The 17,751-nt window shown below is 37.0% G+C and overlaps 3 protein-coding genes across 5 annotated transcripts; all 3 read right to left on the bottom strand.

Moving 5' to 3' along the window:
* Positions 1–151: 151 nt before the first annotated feature.
* On the bottom strand, positions 152–6,084 carry sycp3 (synaptonemal complex protein 3). The gene is made up of 9 exons (XM_056250778.1): positions 5,894–6,084; positions 5,482–5,618; positions 4,997–5,078; positions 4,878–4,912; positions 4,680–4,797; positions 4,498–4,597; positions 895–993; positions 692–796; positions 152–400 (listed from the first exon to the last, which is right to left on the bottom strand). The coding sequence occupies exons 2-9, from the start codon at positions 5,609–5,611 to the stop codon at positions 347–349; spliced, it is 723 nt and encodes a 240-aa protein (XP_056106753.1). The 5' UTR covers positions 5,612–5,618; positions 5,894–6,084; the 3' UTR covers positions 152–346.
* Positions 6,085–6,242: 158 nt separating this feature from the next.
* Positions 6,243–9,396, bottom strand: actr6 (actin related protein 6). The gene is made up of 11 exons (XM_056251103.1): positions 9,277–9,396; positions 9,065–9,182; positions 8,906–8,974; positions 8,694–8,817; positions 8,477–8,612; positions 8,350–8,406; positions 8,161–8,259; positions 7,165–7,243; positions 6,905–7,076; positions 6,684–6,822; positions 6,243–6,605 (listed from the first exon to the last, which is right to left on the bottom strand). The coding sequence occupies exons 1-11, from the start codon at positions 9,342–9,344 to the stop codon at positions 6,476–6,478; spliced, it is 1,191 nt and encodes a 396-aa protein (XP_056107078.1). The 5' UTR covers positions 9,345–9,396; the 3' UTR covers positions 6,243–6,475.
* Positions 9,397–9,611: 215 nt separating this feature from the next.
* On the bottom strand, positions 9,612–17,492 carry gtse1 (G-2 and S-phase expressed 1). 3 transcript variants are annotated; one of them, XM_056251107.1, is made up of 12 exons: positions 17,351–17,492; positions 17,018–17,079; positions 16,714–16,771; positions 14,847–15,483; positions 14,602–14,763; positions 13,678–13,819; positions 11,946–12,341; positions 11,245–11,314; positions 10,965–11,165; positions 10,565–10,856; positions 10,365–10,481; positions 9,612–9,936 (listed from the first exon to the last, which is right to left on the bottom strand). In XM_056251107.1, exons 2-12 carry the CDS (start codon positions 17,037–17,039, stop codon positions 9,841–9,843), a joined length of 2,193 nt encoding a protein of 730 aa, XP_056107082.1. In that variant the 5' UTR covers positions 17,040–17,079; positions 17,351–17,492; the 3' UTR covers positions 9,612–9,840. The 3 variants fall into 3 exon arrangements, with proteins under 3 accessions (XP_056107082.1, XP_056107083.1, XP_056107084.1); XM_056251108.1 differs by having other exon boundaries at positions 17,018–17,076; positions 17,351–17,479; XM_056251109.1 differs by having other exon boundaries at positions 17,018–17,076; positions 17,391–17,463.
* Positions 17,493–17,751: the final 259 nt, after the last annotated feature.

Raw genomic sequence — 17,751 nt, forward strand, 5'->3', positions numbered from 1 at the left:
ATGCGTGGCTGTGATGTAACAAGCCAATGGGCCATTTTAAAAAAGGGAAAGCTCTTTGACATGTCCCACCCAAACCATTCTGTTTCAATAGAAAATTCCTAAACACAGGAAGGAAAACCTTTAATCTTGACGCTAGATTAAAAAAATACACAAGAATCTATTTGGATAATTTTATATAATTCAACAGGAGTACAATTGTTTATTAAAATGAAAAAAGTGATGTAAAAAAACAAAACAGAGATAACTTATAAACTCATATTCATTAAAAGAAACCTTCCTTTTAGAACATAAGGTTAAGTCATCCACACCACATTTCTGTTGATGACATTAGAACAGAAAGATGTTTTTAGAACAGCATGGACTGGAGGGACTTCCGAACAGTGGCCATCTCCTGCTGTTGCTGTAACAATAAAATAAAAACATTGTTCATAAATGTTAAATACATTTTCATTGTTTTGAAATTCATTCTTACATTGAACTGAATCTGCTATTTATGTAAAAATAAAAAAAATGTTTTATGAACAATTTACAGAAATTCCTTCTTGTTTTTCATAAATGAGCTCCAAGCCTGGTTTAGTTACTTTGGTGATGTAGCATTAATTACGTTACACTGAAAGACTATTTAAAGCAGCCATGTTTAATATTCAGAGTCTAAACTCTGTTGTGTGAAATCTTTTTGTGAAGCACTCACAGTGTCCATCATTATCTTCTTCTGCAGAAGAGCCATCTCCTTTCTAAGCTCCATCTGGGTGCCCTGCAGGAAGGCTTCGTGGCTTTTCTCCATCTCCTCCATGTTCTGCACAGAAATGAAAGACCTCCCTCGGTCAGCCAAATGATGAAAAAAAAAGTCTTGGTTGATTTTCAAATAATTAAAGTGATGATTGCATCAGTAACCTTGACAAACTGCTCATACAGGTCTTTGATGGTTTTCATTTTTTGGTTTTGCACAACCCTTGCCTGCTGGAAGAGCTTCTGCTGCTGGCGAAACAAATTCTGTGAAAACAGAAATTAGGAAGTTCAAAGGCAAAGTGAGAGACGTTCACATCAAATATCTCTAAATGGCTGCTAGATATCCCAAAAAGAGGTATTATTTTTTTCACGAGACCCTTAATCCTAGAATTAACAATTCCCTTAGTGGGATGTTGTGACCCAAAATGATATCTTGCAACTTTTAAAACTTCTTGGCTTCATCTTTATGACGAATGTCTGGCTCTTACTGAGTCTTACTTACGGCTGGTCCTAGACTTCTGGGGGTCCTTGACAAAACTTTGTCTGGGGGCCCCTGTCAGTGCGTTCATAAAAAAAACCAAATGACCCCAAACCCCTTAATCTATTCTTTCAGAGCAGTTTCACTGTCAACCAACAACAGTGAGTTAAAACGTTCAGTAATACAATAAAAATCAAAACAATAGGACTGTGGCGAGCAGGATGAGGCCGAGGGGCGTGAGAGAGCAGCGCGAGGCCGGTGGAGTGATTGATAATGAGCGACACCTGCGCGACGCACCGGTCTCGTATCTCTCACGGAGGAGCGGAAGAATAAAAGGAGGAGCGACGACAGTGGAGATCGAGAGAGGAACAGGCCTGGACTTGTTGTGTTTTATGTTTTATTATATGTGACAGCAGTCGTCCGTGAGGGGCTGCTGTCTTTTACTTTCGTTTTGAATTTGGTATTAAAATGTGTGTTAAAGTTCGCCGGGTTCCCGCCTCCTTCTTCCCATAACAACGAACTGCGTTACAAGGACAAATACAAGAAATTAAATGAACAATTTAACCTACTGCTACTAATAGCCTACTATATAGAAATTGAATAAAGACAAATGAAATGTAAAAAAATAAAATAATAATAAATACAAAAATTCATAGTCTTCACTCTACGTATTTAAATTAAATATACATTGGTTCTTATTAAAGTAATAATGTTATTCAGAGTAGAGCAGTAAATGATTCTCTCATTTTCTTTTGTTGTTTGATTAACATTAAATGACACAGATGGCAGCAGGTTTATTACCGTACGTTCACACCGCCGCCGACGCCGTGGAAAGATTCGTGGACGCTCTGATGCTCTGACGTAGATCGAATGCGTGGTCTTTTTTAAAACTGTATTTAAAGGGGCCGCAAAGCAAACAAGCATGTCGATCATTATTTTTGCAGAAAATTGATCGATGGAAAGAACTTAAAGTCCCTGTAAAGTCAAAATTTTGTATGTGTTCTGAGTTTGTCACACCACAGAAAAATGTGTTATTAGCCACCCTGCCAAATTTGAATGATAAAAAAAGTCAGCAAGTACATAAAATAAGCTATCAAAATCTTGAAAAAATGAGCAGTATTCTCTGCTCTCAAACGCTAGGGGCGTGTCCGCTGGCTGCACTGAAACCACGCCCACTCGCGGGAAAGCTGCCGTCGCCACACTCAACTCTACAGCCGGAATAGATGCTCGCACGGTGGGCACGCACTGCCGATGATGGCACCAGTTGTCGGTGCGACGGGAGGATGAATGCCGAGGCGGAAGATAGTCAGTTCGGCCCCATTCACCAGTTACAACGGATTATCAGTGAATGTCTCAGTTGTCTCCGACGAAAGTTTATAAAACTATCCCGTGTAAAATGATCACTTACAGAGGCGGGTTTTGGCAGTGATCCTCAGCTCTCCATCAAGGTGGCTCTTCACAAAATGAATCCACTTCTTCTTGATGTAATCGTTTTTCGGAAATTTAAATAAGGACACCGATCTGTTTTGTATGTGATCCGGTGATCGCATCCAGGTAGTAGGCCGACGCTTTTCTGTGACGAAGGCATAGCTAGCTAGCAATCTGTAGGCTGCTGTAGTAACTAATAGTACTGACCGTAACTCAGATTGAGTGGCAAAACAGATGTGAATGTGCTCTATATTGTTAGGGGAGCGGACAGCCTTAGTGGCTCCAGTGCGTCATCAAGTAGGGGCGTGTCCAGGAGCTCAGGGGCTCCAGTGCGTCATCGAGCCCCGTTTTAGCCCCGCCCAAAAAATCCGTAAAATATCAATGGTGAAAAACTGTTTAACGATCTAGCTCCACAATTCAGTACTTCACAGTTCACAGTCTTTGTAATATGTTTTAGCAATACATTTCTAACATTTCTAATGTGTTTAGAATTTTTTTTTTAAATTGACTTTAACAATTATAGTGACATGTTTGCTAATGAAATAAACAAATTAAAAGCCATTTGTGTGGTGTGGCTTTTGTGTTCATGGTTAAGTACTATTATAATTTGAATTCCCGCTGAAAAAGTGTTCTAGGACGAAAATCTTGCCTATAAATAGTGTTGCGCGCCTTCTTTTTTGCTTGGGAACTAATGTGGTCGGAACCAAAGTTTACAGGACTGCGTTCTCTGGAATTCTCTCAAACGGAGCACTTCTACATTCCGAGTCATTGCTTGTTACCATAAAGTTGACATGACGTCAACTTTCCTCGCCGCTCTCACCGTCCAAGACGCGCCGCGCCGCCCTCGCCGCCGGCTCTCATTGAAAATTAATGACTTCCGGGCACTTTGACGCTCTCGCCGGCGGCGGTGTGAACGCAGTTAGGCTGCTGTCACTTTAAGATCAAATGGACAGATCTAATACACTGGCAAGCATTCGATTACTTTCCCAGCTGCTTATGTTTACTGAAGACATAACTGAATGCGTTTAGGTTAAAAAAGTCCCCAAGACAGACATTTTGACTCATTTTTGTGTATTTGTCCGTTTAAGCACACGCCTGAAGCCCAAAGTAACCTGTACTTTAGGGGTGTGCGATATCACGATTTTTAATCGTGGATGATTAAAATGTCTCCACGATCTGCTTTTGAAGAAATATTGTAGTATTGTGTTACAGTGCATTCTATCAGTTGCAGTTCTGGCACCGCCGTCCCAACATACTGTCCAACGCGACATACATACAAATCACATATTAATGCAGAGGTAGGCCTACGGGACACTGCAATTCATTTGCAGTTCATTATTTGCATGTGCTTTAAAGCCTTGCCAGTTAAACATTTCATTCGCATGATATTCGCATAACATTTCTGTTCTAACATGTGCTTTTCTGAGTACATACACCCGAAGCGCACAGGGACTAAAGGTGCACTTGCAAAATAGTAAAACCAACTTGAAAAAGAATCGTGATAAAAATCATGGATCGAGATTTTCCTGAAAAAAAAAAGTGATATGACATTTTTGCCATATCGCCCACCCCTACTGTACTGTCCGTGTTTTTCTCTATCTCAGATCGCGCGGACAAAAAGCCGCATGTTGAACAGTCTCTTTTGAAGCTCAATAAGCTTTTACACGTGACGTTACATGTTTGGACTGATTTGGATGTTGGGTGACAGCGCACCGCTTTAAAGGAAAAGAACGGAAAGTGGCATTATGTTTTCATAATCGTAGGAAGGCAAAATCAAAAACGAAACTAAAACACAGCCCTAAATCATTCTTGAGAGCAAGGGGGCGTCCTATGCATATAAAGAGGACCCGCACTGCTCTTACATTTAGTTTCTCCTCCTGCTCCTCAGATTTCTGAACATCAGTCTCCCACTGCTGAAGCACAGACAGCACCTGCTGAGAATAATCTTGTGTCAGCTTCTGCCTGCAAAAAAAATCAACATGAACATCAGAGTGGATGTGAATAAAGAAGAATGTGTCATTTTCCATACAGTGCTTTCATTTACCTCTGATTCTGCTGGGATTTCCACATCTGCTCCAGTTTCAGAGTGCTGCCTTTTAAGGAGTTTTTGGTGAGAACCTCCAAGCGTTTCCTTTTGGTCTGCATGGCCTTGCTGATGTCCGCTAAATGGCAGTTCAGTCATGTTTTTGAGTATTAAACAGTATTTCAACGCAGACTATATGCAGTTGTTGACTTCACTTACCACCGAATCTTTCCAGCATATTTTGAACCTCATTCCTGAGATAAAGGACAGCAAATGATTTTTCGATCCAGAGAAAGGCTTCATAACTTTGGCTAGGTTTATATATCTTGCTGACTTACCCCATACCAGGATGTACTAGTTCATCATCATCAAACGCCTCTGCAGATCTTTTCTTGGTCAGCTTGTCAATGATTGGAGTTTCTAATACATTAGAACAAAATTAAACATGCTTCACAGCTATATAATTTGCTCCCTCTCTCTCATATACATATAAATTATATAGACATTTAATTTCGATTTAATTATATCATTAATTACCATGGTAAAACCTTTTCACTTATTTCTCTCTCTATCTAGGCCTTTCTATCTATCTATCTATCTATCTATCTATCTATCTATCTATATATAAACACACACACACACACACACATAAATATATAATTATATTTAAATTAAATAAACATTTTATATATCTGCTCCCGGTGTGTGTGTGTTCGCTACCATGGTATTACGTCTAATGCCATCACTGTAACACCAATTTCTTTTTTTTTAATAGTATATAATTATAAAATAAACTATTTAGTAATAAAATACACAGACACACCATCTCTCGTATCATCCTCAGATCCGCTTCCTTTCTTTTCCTCAAGATTTTTGAAGTCAAACGTTTTCAGGTCTGTGGAGCTGTCAGTGTGTTTGGTCTTCTTGTTTTGTTTTCTCCCTGAAGCTGCCATAATCTCACTGTATGAAGAGTATTTAGCAGTAGACTGATGATCTATTCAAATACAAACCCGCACATGCTAAGTTAATCAATTAAAAAATATCACTGAGCTTACTATTAGCTCTAACGTGACATCGTTCATAATGAAAGCATTGTATTACAATAATTGAAACGAGATATAATAGGTTATATAAAACTATTTTCATTCACAAAAGCTAAAAAAAAAATACTTTATGTAAGGTTAAGTTACCTCTCTGCAAGAATCTACACAGAATCATCTGTAACGTTAACTTACCTGACGAGTGTGTGATCTCTCTACTCTAATCAATCACTCCAGCCTAGAAAACTATCCAAAATGTAATAACTATCACCGATGTATGATATTATTCGAACTATTTAGAGAAAAATATTTAATTATTTTAATGTTTTGGCGACGGTTTTATCTGCGTCTCTAAAGTGATTTTTCGCGCGGAATGTATTTTGAGCGCGAGAGGATGACTGCGCGCGGCTCACGTGACGTGCTGCCTGACTGAAGATGCACTTCATAATAAATTATTAGACTAGTGAAATCATAGGTCTTTAACGTAAACGTAAGCTATTAGTCATATACAAATTAGGTTAAATACATTTTCTTACCAAGAAACTGAGTAAAAAAAGTAGTTTTATTTTACAGTTCACATTTTAATACAAAAAGAAATGTCTTGTAAAAAAAAGGGAAACCAATACAAATTTATCACATTCAAAGTCAAAAAGCCTGTTGACTTGAGTAATATAGAGTGTAATGTACAGTTGCCAATGTACAGCTTAGTTTTCATACAAAAACATATGTGCAGTGTTCAATATTTCTGCACCAAAAGACAAATAATTAATATGCAGGTCAAATATCAAACTTCTCTTCACATACATAATGTCCATTTTCCTCATAATCGTCTCGTGTTACCACCATCTCTTCAAAGTCAGGATTTTCGGCCAATAACTTCCCCCCTTCCCATGGGTAGCAAATAGGGCTGTAAACAAAAGAATATATTCAGTAAAGAATAACCAGACAAAATGTCAATCATTTTTTCAGAACTCTCAAAACATACTTCTGTGGCAGAACGACAGAAACTTCATATTCTACGGGAGCGAGTGCACGGACTTCTTTGTAAACCCGATCTCTGAATCCAGGGAACAATGTGTTGCCTCCAGTGAGAACAATGTTCTTATAGAAGTGGGATTGCATCTCTGGACATAAAAAGTAAGCGTATATTAGAGTACTTTAAATGAAATAACATTTTAAATACATCTAATGCCAGATGAAATATACCTTCCGGCATGTTGTTAATGGAGTTGACCAAAGCCTCAGGTATGCCCATCTCCTGAATGCCGATGTCGGAGGGGTGAAAGAGCATCTCTGGGACTGCAAACCTCTCATTGGTGAGCCGCAAAATCTGCTCCCCTGTCTTATATTTTCCAGTAAAATTCATCTCCTCTCGAGGCTGCAGCACAAAGAAAAAAAAAATGCTGTATTAGTAAAAGACAAAGTGTACTGTGTTTTATTTTTTCATAGTATGCCAAATGGTTTACCTTGCAAAATCCCTTTTTGATAGAGCTGAAATCTGGCAGCACATAGTCTTTCATGACCATATTATCTTCTCCTTTAAATCTGTCAAATCACCAAAAATATTTATATTATATATACACTACTGTCCAAAAAGTTTGTGGTTGGCAAGATTTTTTTAAAGGGACAGTTCATCCAAAAATGTAAATTATGCCATTAATTACTCACCCTCATGTCGTTCCAAACCTGTAAGACCTTTGTTCATCTTCGGAACACAAATGAAGATCTTTTTGATGAAATCTGAGAGATTTCTGTCCCTCCATTGACCGCTGCGCAACTACCACTTTAACGCTTCAAAAATTTTCTAAAGAGATTAAAACTAATCCATATGAATTGAGGGGTTTAGTCCAAATTTTCTAAAGAGACTCGATTGCTTTATGTGATGAACAGATTGAATTTAGGCTTTTATTCCCATTTGAACATTGATCAGCGAACATAAACAGAAGCTCAACCGAACCTGCTTGACACATGAGGACAAACCTCTTGTGGAAGCTCAAACGTGCTGTGTAACACGAGAATGAACCTCATTGGTTCTCACACGTCAAGTAAACATGCTTGTGCTTCCGTTTACCACAACTAATGTGTGAGTTGATGAATGTTTATATGTGAATAATAGCCTAAATTCAATCTGTTCATCATACATAGCGATGATTATCAATGGAGGGACAGAAAGCTTTCAGATTTCATCAAAAATATTTTAATCTTTGTTCCGAAGATGAACGAAAGTCTTACGGGTTTGGAACGACATGAGGGTGAGTAAAGGTCTATTATGCTCACCAAGGCTATATTTATTTGATAAAAAATACAGTAAAAACAGTAATATTGTGAAATATTATTACAATTTAAACTGTCTCCTATTTAAATGTATTGTAAAATGTAATGTATTCCTGTGATCAAAGCTGAATCAATTTGCTTATGCAATAAATTGCTAATTTGTTACGATCAAGTTGATGCAAACTTACTGTGCAATCTCCATGTCCTTGTAGAAATCTTGAGACACATAACACACATCCTCCTTGACCTGATTGATCACATGGGTCTCATCCATCACATGCAGCTGCCTTTAAGACAAAAAATTGACACAAGCTCAAGGAGAAATCTGCTGTAAGAAAAACCAAAGAATTTCTTTACTCAAATGGTGGCAAGTGTACCTGTATGAAATGGTCTCCTTCAAATGGTTGGTGAGCAGCTTTCCTCCTACATTTATTCTAGGAATGACACAGAGACTTATGAAATGTTCAGCATTTATATGACTTATATGGCTAATGAGCAGCTCACCTGCAGATGCCCTCTTTCATTTTTCTTCCCCTGCAATAAGGAATGATGTGTGTGAAGGAGAATCCACTGTCCACCACAATACAACACAACTCAGAGTTTTTCTCATGGAAGTATCGATGAGCACTCAATGATCCAGCTTTAAAGAAAAAAGATTTTCAGATTTATGGATTCCGCATACATAATCTAAGTAGGCTGCATCCTAGTACACTAAACGTACCATTAATTCTGAGAGCTGACTGAAACTGATATTCTTCGAATAAAATCTCATTCATGGATTCTTGAATTGAGGTGAAGTTGAAGTACGGTTCAGTTATCACAATGTTGGTATCAGCAAAGTCCACCTGCAAATATGTTGTGTACATGCTCAATATCTCATAGTGTACATTTATGAAACAGAAAAATTTGATATGTTTGTAATCATTCAAGTACCTTAAACATCTCCTTTCCAAACAGATGATCCCAGACTTTGCGCTGCACATCCCAATTCACAAGATAACCCTAATATTGATGCAGACGAGATGAAGTAAGACACAATGTGCTTTATTTATCAATGTGCAGGGAAGTGTATAATTCATATTGAGGCAATACCTTTTGAAAAGGGAGGATGTAGAAGAGTCCGGACGGATCTTTGATTTCATCCAGCTGATTGGCAGTGAAAGTTTTCAACCTAGAGGTCTTCGAACGGAATTGGCTATTTGGGATAACACTAAAAAAAAAGATTCGGTATTTAGCTCAACATAACTACCAAAAACTATAATACGTTTTACATATCAAGGAAATGCATAATAAAAACACTGTACCTGACTTTCTCATGACTGTAACCGATTTTGGCAAAGTACGCACCATTATCCAGTACGAGCGTTGACATTTTCACATCTCAGTTATTCAAACGTACTGGTTTAAATCACAAGATGAGGGAGGCGAATGCATTAAGGTACAAATATGAATCAAACTTCATTTAATTGAGTGATCTAAATAAACATTGAATCTGCTAAATGATCATGCCGCTCTATCTATGGGCGTCTTATTCTATATTTCAGATGCTAGAGTTCTAAAACCACTGAATGCTTACTGCCCCCTGCTGTATGGGAGTTTGTTTGGGTGCTAGCGCATCATAAATAAAACTTTGACAACATTGTAAATTTAACATTTATTTGTACCTTTTCAACTTTCATCTATAAAATACTGCAGATCACCATAATTACATACAATTATGCAAGACAGACGATACAAATAAAAAGAAGGTCACAATCGAAGACTAATAAAGCACAGCAGCATCCAAGCTCCCTCGTAGATTCATTTCATTAGTTGTTTGAAGTTAATATTTTTTCTTGGCACGGTTCACAGTACAATTTGCAGGTCCTCTAAAAAGACAGGTCGATCAGTGGAGCCGCGTTCTCAGCATTTTCTTTCTTGTCCTCTGGACTCCACTTTATAAGAGGTGAACTCAGGTCAATTAACTGTGGGATAAATTATACATAAATGAATGCAAGCAATAACTGAACACTACACACTGTACACTACAATTCAAAAGCTTGGAGTCAGTAAGTCTTTATAATATTTTTATAAATTAATATACATTTTTAATGTTAGATTTCAAATAAGTGCAGCTATTTAGAACTTGACTTTAGAATTTAGAACTAGAATCCTGAAAAAATGTATCATGGTTTCCACAAAATTATTGTTGTTTTCAACATTGATAATAAGAAATGTTTCATTAGCATCAAATTAGCATATTAGAATGATTTCTGAAGGATCATGTAGACTGGAGTAATGATTTTACAGTAAAATATTAAATATAAAAAAATGTTTAATGAATATTCTTTTTAAAATCTTACCGACCCCAAACTTTTGAAAGAAAGTGTGTGTATATCAAATGTCCTCTCACCTGTCCTCCCCAGGGCTTTGCAGAGGAGGTTTTGATCAGGTCTGGGGTGTTGGAGAGATCAATTAGCAGCTTCTCTGACAGCTGAGGTGCTGGTGCAGGTGCGTCCACAAGCAAAACCTACAATTGCAACATTTTCAGATCGGTTGTTTTACTAACACATTTTATAAAAAAAAAATCCATTTAAACTGATTTTATTTTACCTCTTTAACATCCTTTTTCTCTTCGTTCTTGAGTAGGTTGTGTTTTTGGGTGTCCACTGTGTTCGGAAGTGTTGGGGGTTTCATGTCGACCTGAGGAGGCTCTGGATCACATGACAGAGGCTCAGAGGGATTCTCCACAGCTGCTGGCTCACAGGCAGGAGATCCTTCAGGGTCATCCTCCAAATTAAAGACCAGGGAGCAGGGCTGGAGGTCAGCTGGAGGGCAGGTCTCCTCATTTGACACTGAGGTTTCCTTATCTTCCTGATTCTCAGTTTCCTTCATGTGTTCTGGGCTGCATAGATAGACAGTTTGACTTAGATTTCTACTTATACAGAGATTGAGATAAGCTATAGATTAACTGAGATCAACTGAAGTATTTCAGAAGCCCATAAAGTAGCACCTTGGATGAGTGGCCACTTGGCTGGAGGTCGATGAGCGCTCTGTGAGCTGGGAAGGTTTACTCAGGCGTGACACGCTCTTGGGTGTGAGAGCAGGGATGCCAGAGATACGACGGTTGACTGGGGTGGGAAGAGCCGAGGGTCTCCGCAGTTTACAGCCCATAGCCGAGGGCGTCAGGAGACCCACTAGATTATCAGGAATACTACCAAGACATGTATCAGAGTTAAGAGAATCCTTTAAAAGAAATGGAATGATGTTCTGAGAAAATATTACTATATTACCTATCCACACTGTATGCAGATAATAATTTCTTTGGCTTGATGATACGAGGAACGTCAGGTGAGGAGGAAACTATAAAATCAATAGAAGTTAGCATGACTGAATGCAATAATGTCCTGGTTAAATCCCACAAAAACATGTTCAGGGCACATTTCACCTCAAAATCAAAATGAAAAGAATTAGGAAATTATATTCAACATAAAAATAACTCTCTCTGTAGGATCATTAAGATTATTTTCATATTTTTGTTGCAAATTCTCATTGTAATAGTCATCTAAATACTTTAAATACAATATTTTAGTAAGGTAATACGTATTAAATTAAATATAGAAATTCTAAACAAAAATATTTATATGCGTGTGTAAAAATAATATTTTATTATGAATAAATTTAAAAAGTCACTGTAAACATATATTGGGTATTTGTACAGCATTTTATTCTTTAATTTTTCTTTTAAATGATTTCTCCCTTAATAATAATTTTTATTATATAAAGAGCATTTGTGAAGAAAATGTCTTCAATGGTGAAGAAAACAATTTCTCAAAGCAAAAAATCTTGATGGCCCAAAAAAAGGCTTCATTTTTCATATGCTAAATATATATCATTTTTTCTTTTGATTTTAGTGTGAAGTGCTCTTGAAACAGGTTGAGTGAGATTCATCCTAACAGCTCCTATACATTAACATGATTATGTTTTCCCTCACCCTCGGATTTGTGAACTCCCTTCAGGTAGTTAGTGGGTGTTGGCACCACTGTGACCTTGAGTTTAGGGTTTTCCCTTAGAGCACTTCCCATCTTAGCATTAGATGCAGGGATGCTGGAAGTAGTGGTCTTTTCAGCAGTAGTCTTTGCTGGGGTATGAAACTGTGGAGGCGGAAATGGGACCGTTTTCTTAATGGGCGTAGCTTTGACAGGCCTGGGGAGAAGTTCAGATGCTCTCCTCCCCTGTGTAGAGATGGAGGTCCGTCTGCTGACGGGTGGCTCTGGGTTTCTGGTAACAACAGAGGATTTGCGGCTAGAACTGGGCAACCTGCTCATGCTGCTGTGTGAACGAGCACCGATGCTGTTAGTGCTGGAGTTTAAGGATGAATTGAGTTTGGCTGGTGAAAGGAGGAGTTGATACATGTAAACAACCAGCAGATGGCAGTAGATACATAAGTTGCATCACTTGCACTTTAAAACCCCTTAACTGTCACCGTCCCACAGGTGGGACGTTTGCCATTATATTTTTAAAACAATAATATCTTAGTTAAAACCTTAAGTAATATTGACAAACTATATATCATTTGAAAGCTTACAATCCCTAGTTTCCATATTTGGTGATTGATTTTCAAAAAAAATTACAGAGGAGCCGTAATTTATCAATTTGCAACAATAATATTTTCATACTCCTAAGGCGTGTTCAGACCTTTATTTTGAAATAGCAATGAACATGAAAAATCATGAAAAAAATTGTAGAAACCTAGTTTGTTTTCATGCCAAGAGTTCAAAAGATAGCATCCATTAAATTATTTTAGAAAAAAAGGTCTGAAAATGTTTTAAATATAAAGGAAAAAAATAATAAATTCACCATTTGTGATGTGGCAGCGAGCTATGACGCACATGCGTGTTCTTTGTATGTGTTTATTAGAGGTTGAATTCATATCAAAATCTGCCAAACTTTCCCATACTACTTCTGAATAGGATCTCTACTTCATAAATTGTATGAAAATTATGGAAATAATGGTTCATATCACTCAAAACACATTTGGAAATGGAAGCGCCCTTATATGGGCAGTAATGGAGTCTGGTTGTCATCTAGTGAAAAAGTTTGGTACTGCGCCCAAACAAAATCTTACTGAAAGCTCATTTTTTGAGATATCAACCTAAAATTTGAAACACAACTTGTTCAGATTTTTGTCTTTGATTTTTCTGCAGTTTTAGAGTAGCCCAGGTTTTGAAAATATATATTTTATATAAAATATGAATAAATAATTTTTTTACATTGTACATTTCCATAAACTCAAACTTCTATAACTTTTTTTCTGTTTCACTTTCTTAATTTATTTCACTTCTACATAAATCTGCCAAATGTCTTCTTTAAAACAAGACCAATCTTACGTCTATATTCCAAAGCATTCTTGAATTACAACCATTTATGTTCGAAATGTGCATTTTCATGTCAATTCAAAAAAAGGGGGGTGACAGTTAACAGGTTAAAGTCTAAATGAAATCAAATTCAACCACATTTTCTTTTCAAAACTACATCTTCATAGGCTTGTAAACAATTAAATCATAAGAAAATGAACAAAAAAATAATTTTGATAATTTAGGCATCTCAGCATTATAATGTAAAGCATGAAAAAATGACACTCATTTTAAAATTTGCTAAAGATAATTTTAAGCTATTGAATTATTAAAAACTATAAGTAAGCATTAGATGATGGCAAAGGTCACCTTTGCTTCCTGGAGAGATGGTTAGACTAGAGTTGATGCTGGACACCGAAGATGACGAGGACGAGGTGTTTCTCCTCCTGTCCACAACTCTAGAGCTCTGAAGTGAAGGAGCTTTAAGAGCAGATGGAGCTCGCATTTCTGTCTGAAGCATATTGAAAAATGTTTAAATACATAAATACATTTTATTCTGCATTGTCGAACAATTACCTAAAATTGTGCTTCCTCCAATATTAGTGGTAAATTACAAACCAAGCCTATTGTACATTTAAAAACAATGTACACTGCTGTTTAAAAGTCTGGTGTCAGAAAAGATTTGCTTAAAGATATTAATACATTTATTCAGAAAGGATGCATTAAATTGATCAAAAGTGACAGTAAAGACATTTATAATGTTACAAAAGATTTCTATTTCAAATAAATACTGTTCTTTTAATATAACTATTCATCAAAGAGTCCTGAAAAAAGTCTATCACTGTACCCACATAAATATTAAAGGGGTCATATGATGCTTTTTAATGGTTTCCTTTTCCTTTAGAGTGTAATTTATCTGTTTGTGCATGTATACGATCTGCAAAGTTACAAATGGTGCTTTTCCGCTGCATGGTACGGCTCGATACGTCTCACTTTTGGGGGGTTTTCCACTGTGAACAGATTATGGTGAGGGGCTTTACATTTCTGACACATGCTTGAGGTGTTCGGCCAATCACAGAGTACTGGGTCAGCTGGCCAATCAGAGCACTGAGCTTTTCGGAAGGAGAGGCTTTGTAGAAATCATCTTTGTATTTTTGATCAAATAAATGCAGCCTTGTTGAGCATAACAGACCTCTATCAAAAATATAAAGTGGTTTCTAAACAGTGATGTATGACTATTATCAACAATTCTTGAAGAATAAAACAGTATACAACAACAACAGGTCCTTTTACCTTGTTCCGGGTTGGAATGCTGCTTCTTCCTGGCAAACTAGTGTTAAATGAGGAATCGCTGACATCAGAAGCAACACTGGTGGTATCAGAGAGAAGGTCTTCAGAAGAACCAGCTATACTTGAATTTCTACTGCTAGGACTGAGCTTCAGCCCAAAATTACCCTGAAAGACATTGATAAACTCAAAATAAATCTCATATGTCAAACTGTAATGGTGTATAAATAAATGGAGAGAAGTATTCATACTTTGCTGGGAGGAGGAAGCCTAGTTTTAGTGGCTGCTGGGAGTTTTGTGCTGGTGGAAAGTCGTGAGTTCCTTTGGGCTGTGGGTTTGCTGGGTAACACCCCACAACTAGCCACAAGGACTTTGCCTCTAGAAGCCATCTTAGGCTGCGTCACAGCAGTCCTGACTGGACTCGACGTACTGAGACGTGGCTTGCCAAACCTGGCCATCCCTTTAGACTTCAGCATTTGCTTCTGAATGGCGGGTGGAAGCTGCTTCATCGGGCTGTCCTGCACAAGAAAGGTCTCTCTTTTGATGGGACTCAGCACACCAGCTGGCTTGATGAACATGCTCAGTTTGGTTGTTGTGTCCTCCTCGAACGCCTCGGCCTCCTCAGGTTGGCACGAGGACACTACGCTGCTCTCGGCTACAGAGTCAGTGATGATTTGCTCGAGGTGGCTGGCGACTAGATGAGCTTCTTTGCAGATTTCATCAAACTTCTCTCCTGTGAGAGGGCTCCAGCTGGGCTGTTCTCCCAGAGACGGACCACTGCTCACACTGTCCTTCATGTGAATCTCCACTCCATGAGAAATGCATTTCTCTTTATGACCAACCGGACCCACGAAGACCTCATCCTCAACATCGTAATCTCCTTTAGAGCTATAAGAGAACATTTCCATAGGACATATATCATCATAAAATGTTAAAACCACATTATAATTCATGTATAGCACACATTAAAGGAGTAGTTCACTTTTGAAAAAACTTTTGCTGATAATTTACTCACCCCCATGTCATCCAAGATGCCTATGTCTTTTTTTCCTCAGTCGAAAAGAAATTACGGTTTTTGATGAAAACATTCCAGGATTTTTCTCCATATAATGGACTTAAATGGGAACCATACGGTCCAAGGTCCAAAATACAGTTAATAACAGTTTCAGATGCAGCTTAAAATGTCTTTAAACGACACCAGACGATGAATAAGGGTCTTATCATGCGAAACGATCGCTCATTTAAAAAATAAATAACAACGTTTAAGTTTTATAAGCTCACATGCTCGCCTTTCTCTGTTCTGTGTAACTCTCCTGTTCGAACTCGTTCATCAAAATGAACAAATCTTTTTCCGAGTCAATTCGTTCATTTCGGTCGTTAAATGAATCAAATGACTCGAAAAAAGATTTGTTCATTTAGATGAACGAGTTCGAACAGGAGAGTCACACAGAACAGAGAAAGGCGGGCATGTGAGCTTATAAAACTTAAACGTTGTTATTTATTTTTTAAATGAGCGATCGTTTCGCATGATAAGACCCTTATTCATCGTCTGGTGTCGTTTAAAGACATTTTAAGCTGCATCTGACACTGTTATTAACTGTATTTTGGACATTGGACCGTATGGTTCCCATTTAAGTCCATTATATGGAGAAAAATCCTGGAATGTTTTCATCAAAAACCTTAATTTCTTGTCGACTGAAGAAAGAAAGACATGGACATCTTGGATGACATGGGGGTGAGTAAATTATCAGCAAAAGTTTTTTTTAAAGTGAACTAATCCTTTAACATTGTAATGGCTATGGGAGTTAAAATTATTTTTTAGTATTAATACTGTAATAGTATATTAATTTAGTTGAAATAGCTTTTATTTTTTGTATTTTCAGTTTTCTTTTTTAATGTAAGGTCAAGTTTGAGTAATTTTATTATGTGCTTAAGTCATTTTTATTAGATTTGTTTTCTATTTATTTATTTTTTATTTCAGTTTTTATTCTAACTTTCATTTTTTAAGTTTAAGTTTGTTCTCTAGTATTTATATTTTATATCACAATTAACAAATTAGTTTTAATAGTTTTAGATAACAATAACAACACTGCCTTAAATTAAACATTGAAAACAAACCTTGCAGGTGACAGTGAAACATCAAAGTCAAATTTCTCCTCAGCCAGTGAAACAAAATCTAGAAGTAAAACACACACACAAAAACAGTTTTTAAAATTATGTTAAAAAAATGTTTAAACAAGCCAAATCAGTGTTTATTTTCTTTATCTTGTTATACTACACTTACAAAAAAAGTACAAATACTATGGTGTTTTTGGCATGTACCATTTTAATGTTGTTGTTTTATTCTGTCAAGTACTATAGTACCACTACAGTACTTTTTTGTAAGGTTAGTTTAGAAAGTGATCAGATAAAACGTCATTACCACTGTGAGTGAGTGATGCCATCTTCAGCCAGGAAGGAAAACAAATGGAGGCCAAAATCCTGTTAACATCAGTTTACAGTTAATGTGGTTCCAATTTTTGATTACAACACGTTCGAAAAAACAAAAAGTACATTTTAACCCAAATGCAGTTTAAAATACTCGAAATAAAACAAACGGTACTCAATAAAACGAGCACTTTATCGTATAACTAACGCTACATAAACATAATAGAAGTCGTGGAAGCTCATGGATTCATACGGTTTAATCAACGATGCTATTCTAATTTAATCTTAAAAACAGATTATAAACATGTACTACAGCCAAAGTACTTACTGTTCGTTTGCAGTACTATGGTTATATTTATTAATCTTACTGTTGTTGTCTGTTCACAAAAAATAACTGGCACTTGCGATCAGTTTCCACATTTCAAATTTCGTGGCCACTGGCCAGTCTGATTTCGAAGATCACGTGACAGGAATCCTGCTACAGGATTGGTGGAGCAAGTTTCCGGAACGCAGCAGTCGTCATGTTGACGTTGAGCAATGCCCAGAGCAAAATCTACTGACTACTTAAAGGGATAGTCCACCCAAAAATAAACATTTAAAAATTGCTAAATTGCTATGCTAACAATTCTGTCATCACTTGCTCACCCTCATGTTGTTACAAACCATGTTCCAAACCTGTATACGTTTTCTTTCTTCCGTTGAACACACCTTAAAATTTCTTGTTTTGTG

This window comes from Rhinichthys klamathensis, unplaced genomic scaffold (genome assembly GCF_029890125.1).
Source record: "Rhinichthys klamathensis goyatoka isolate OS25496 unplaced genomic scaffold, OSU_Roscu_1.1 h1tg000076l_1, whole genome shotgun sequence".
Taxonomy (NCBI): domain Eukaryota; kingdom Metazoa; phylum Chordata; class Actinopteri; order Cypriniformes; family Leuciscidae; genus Rhinichthys; species Rhinichthys klamathensis.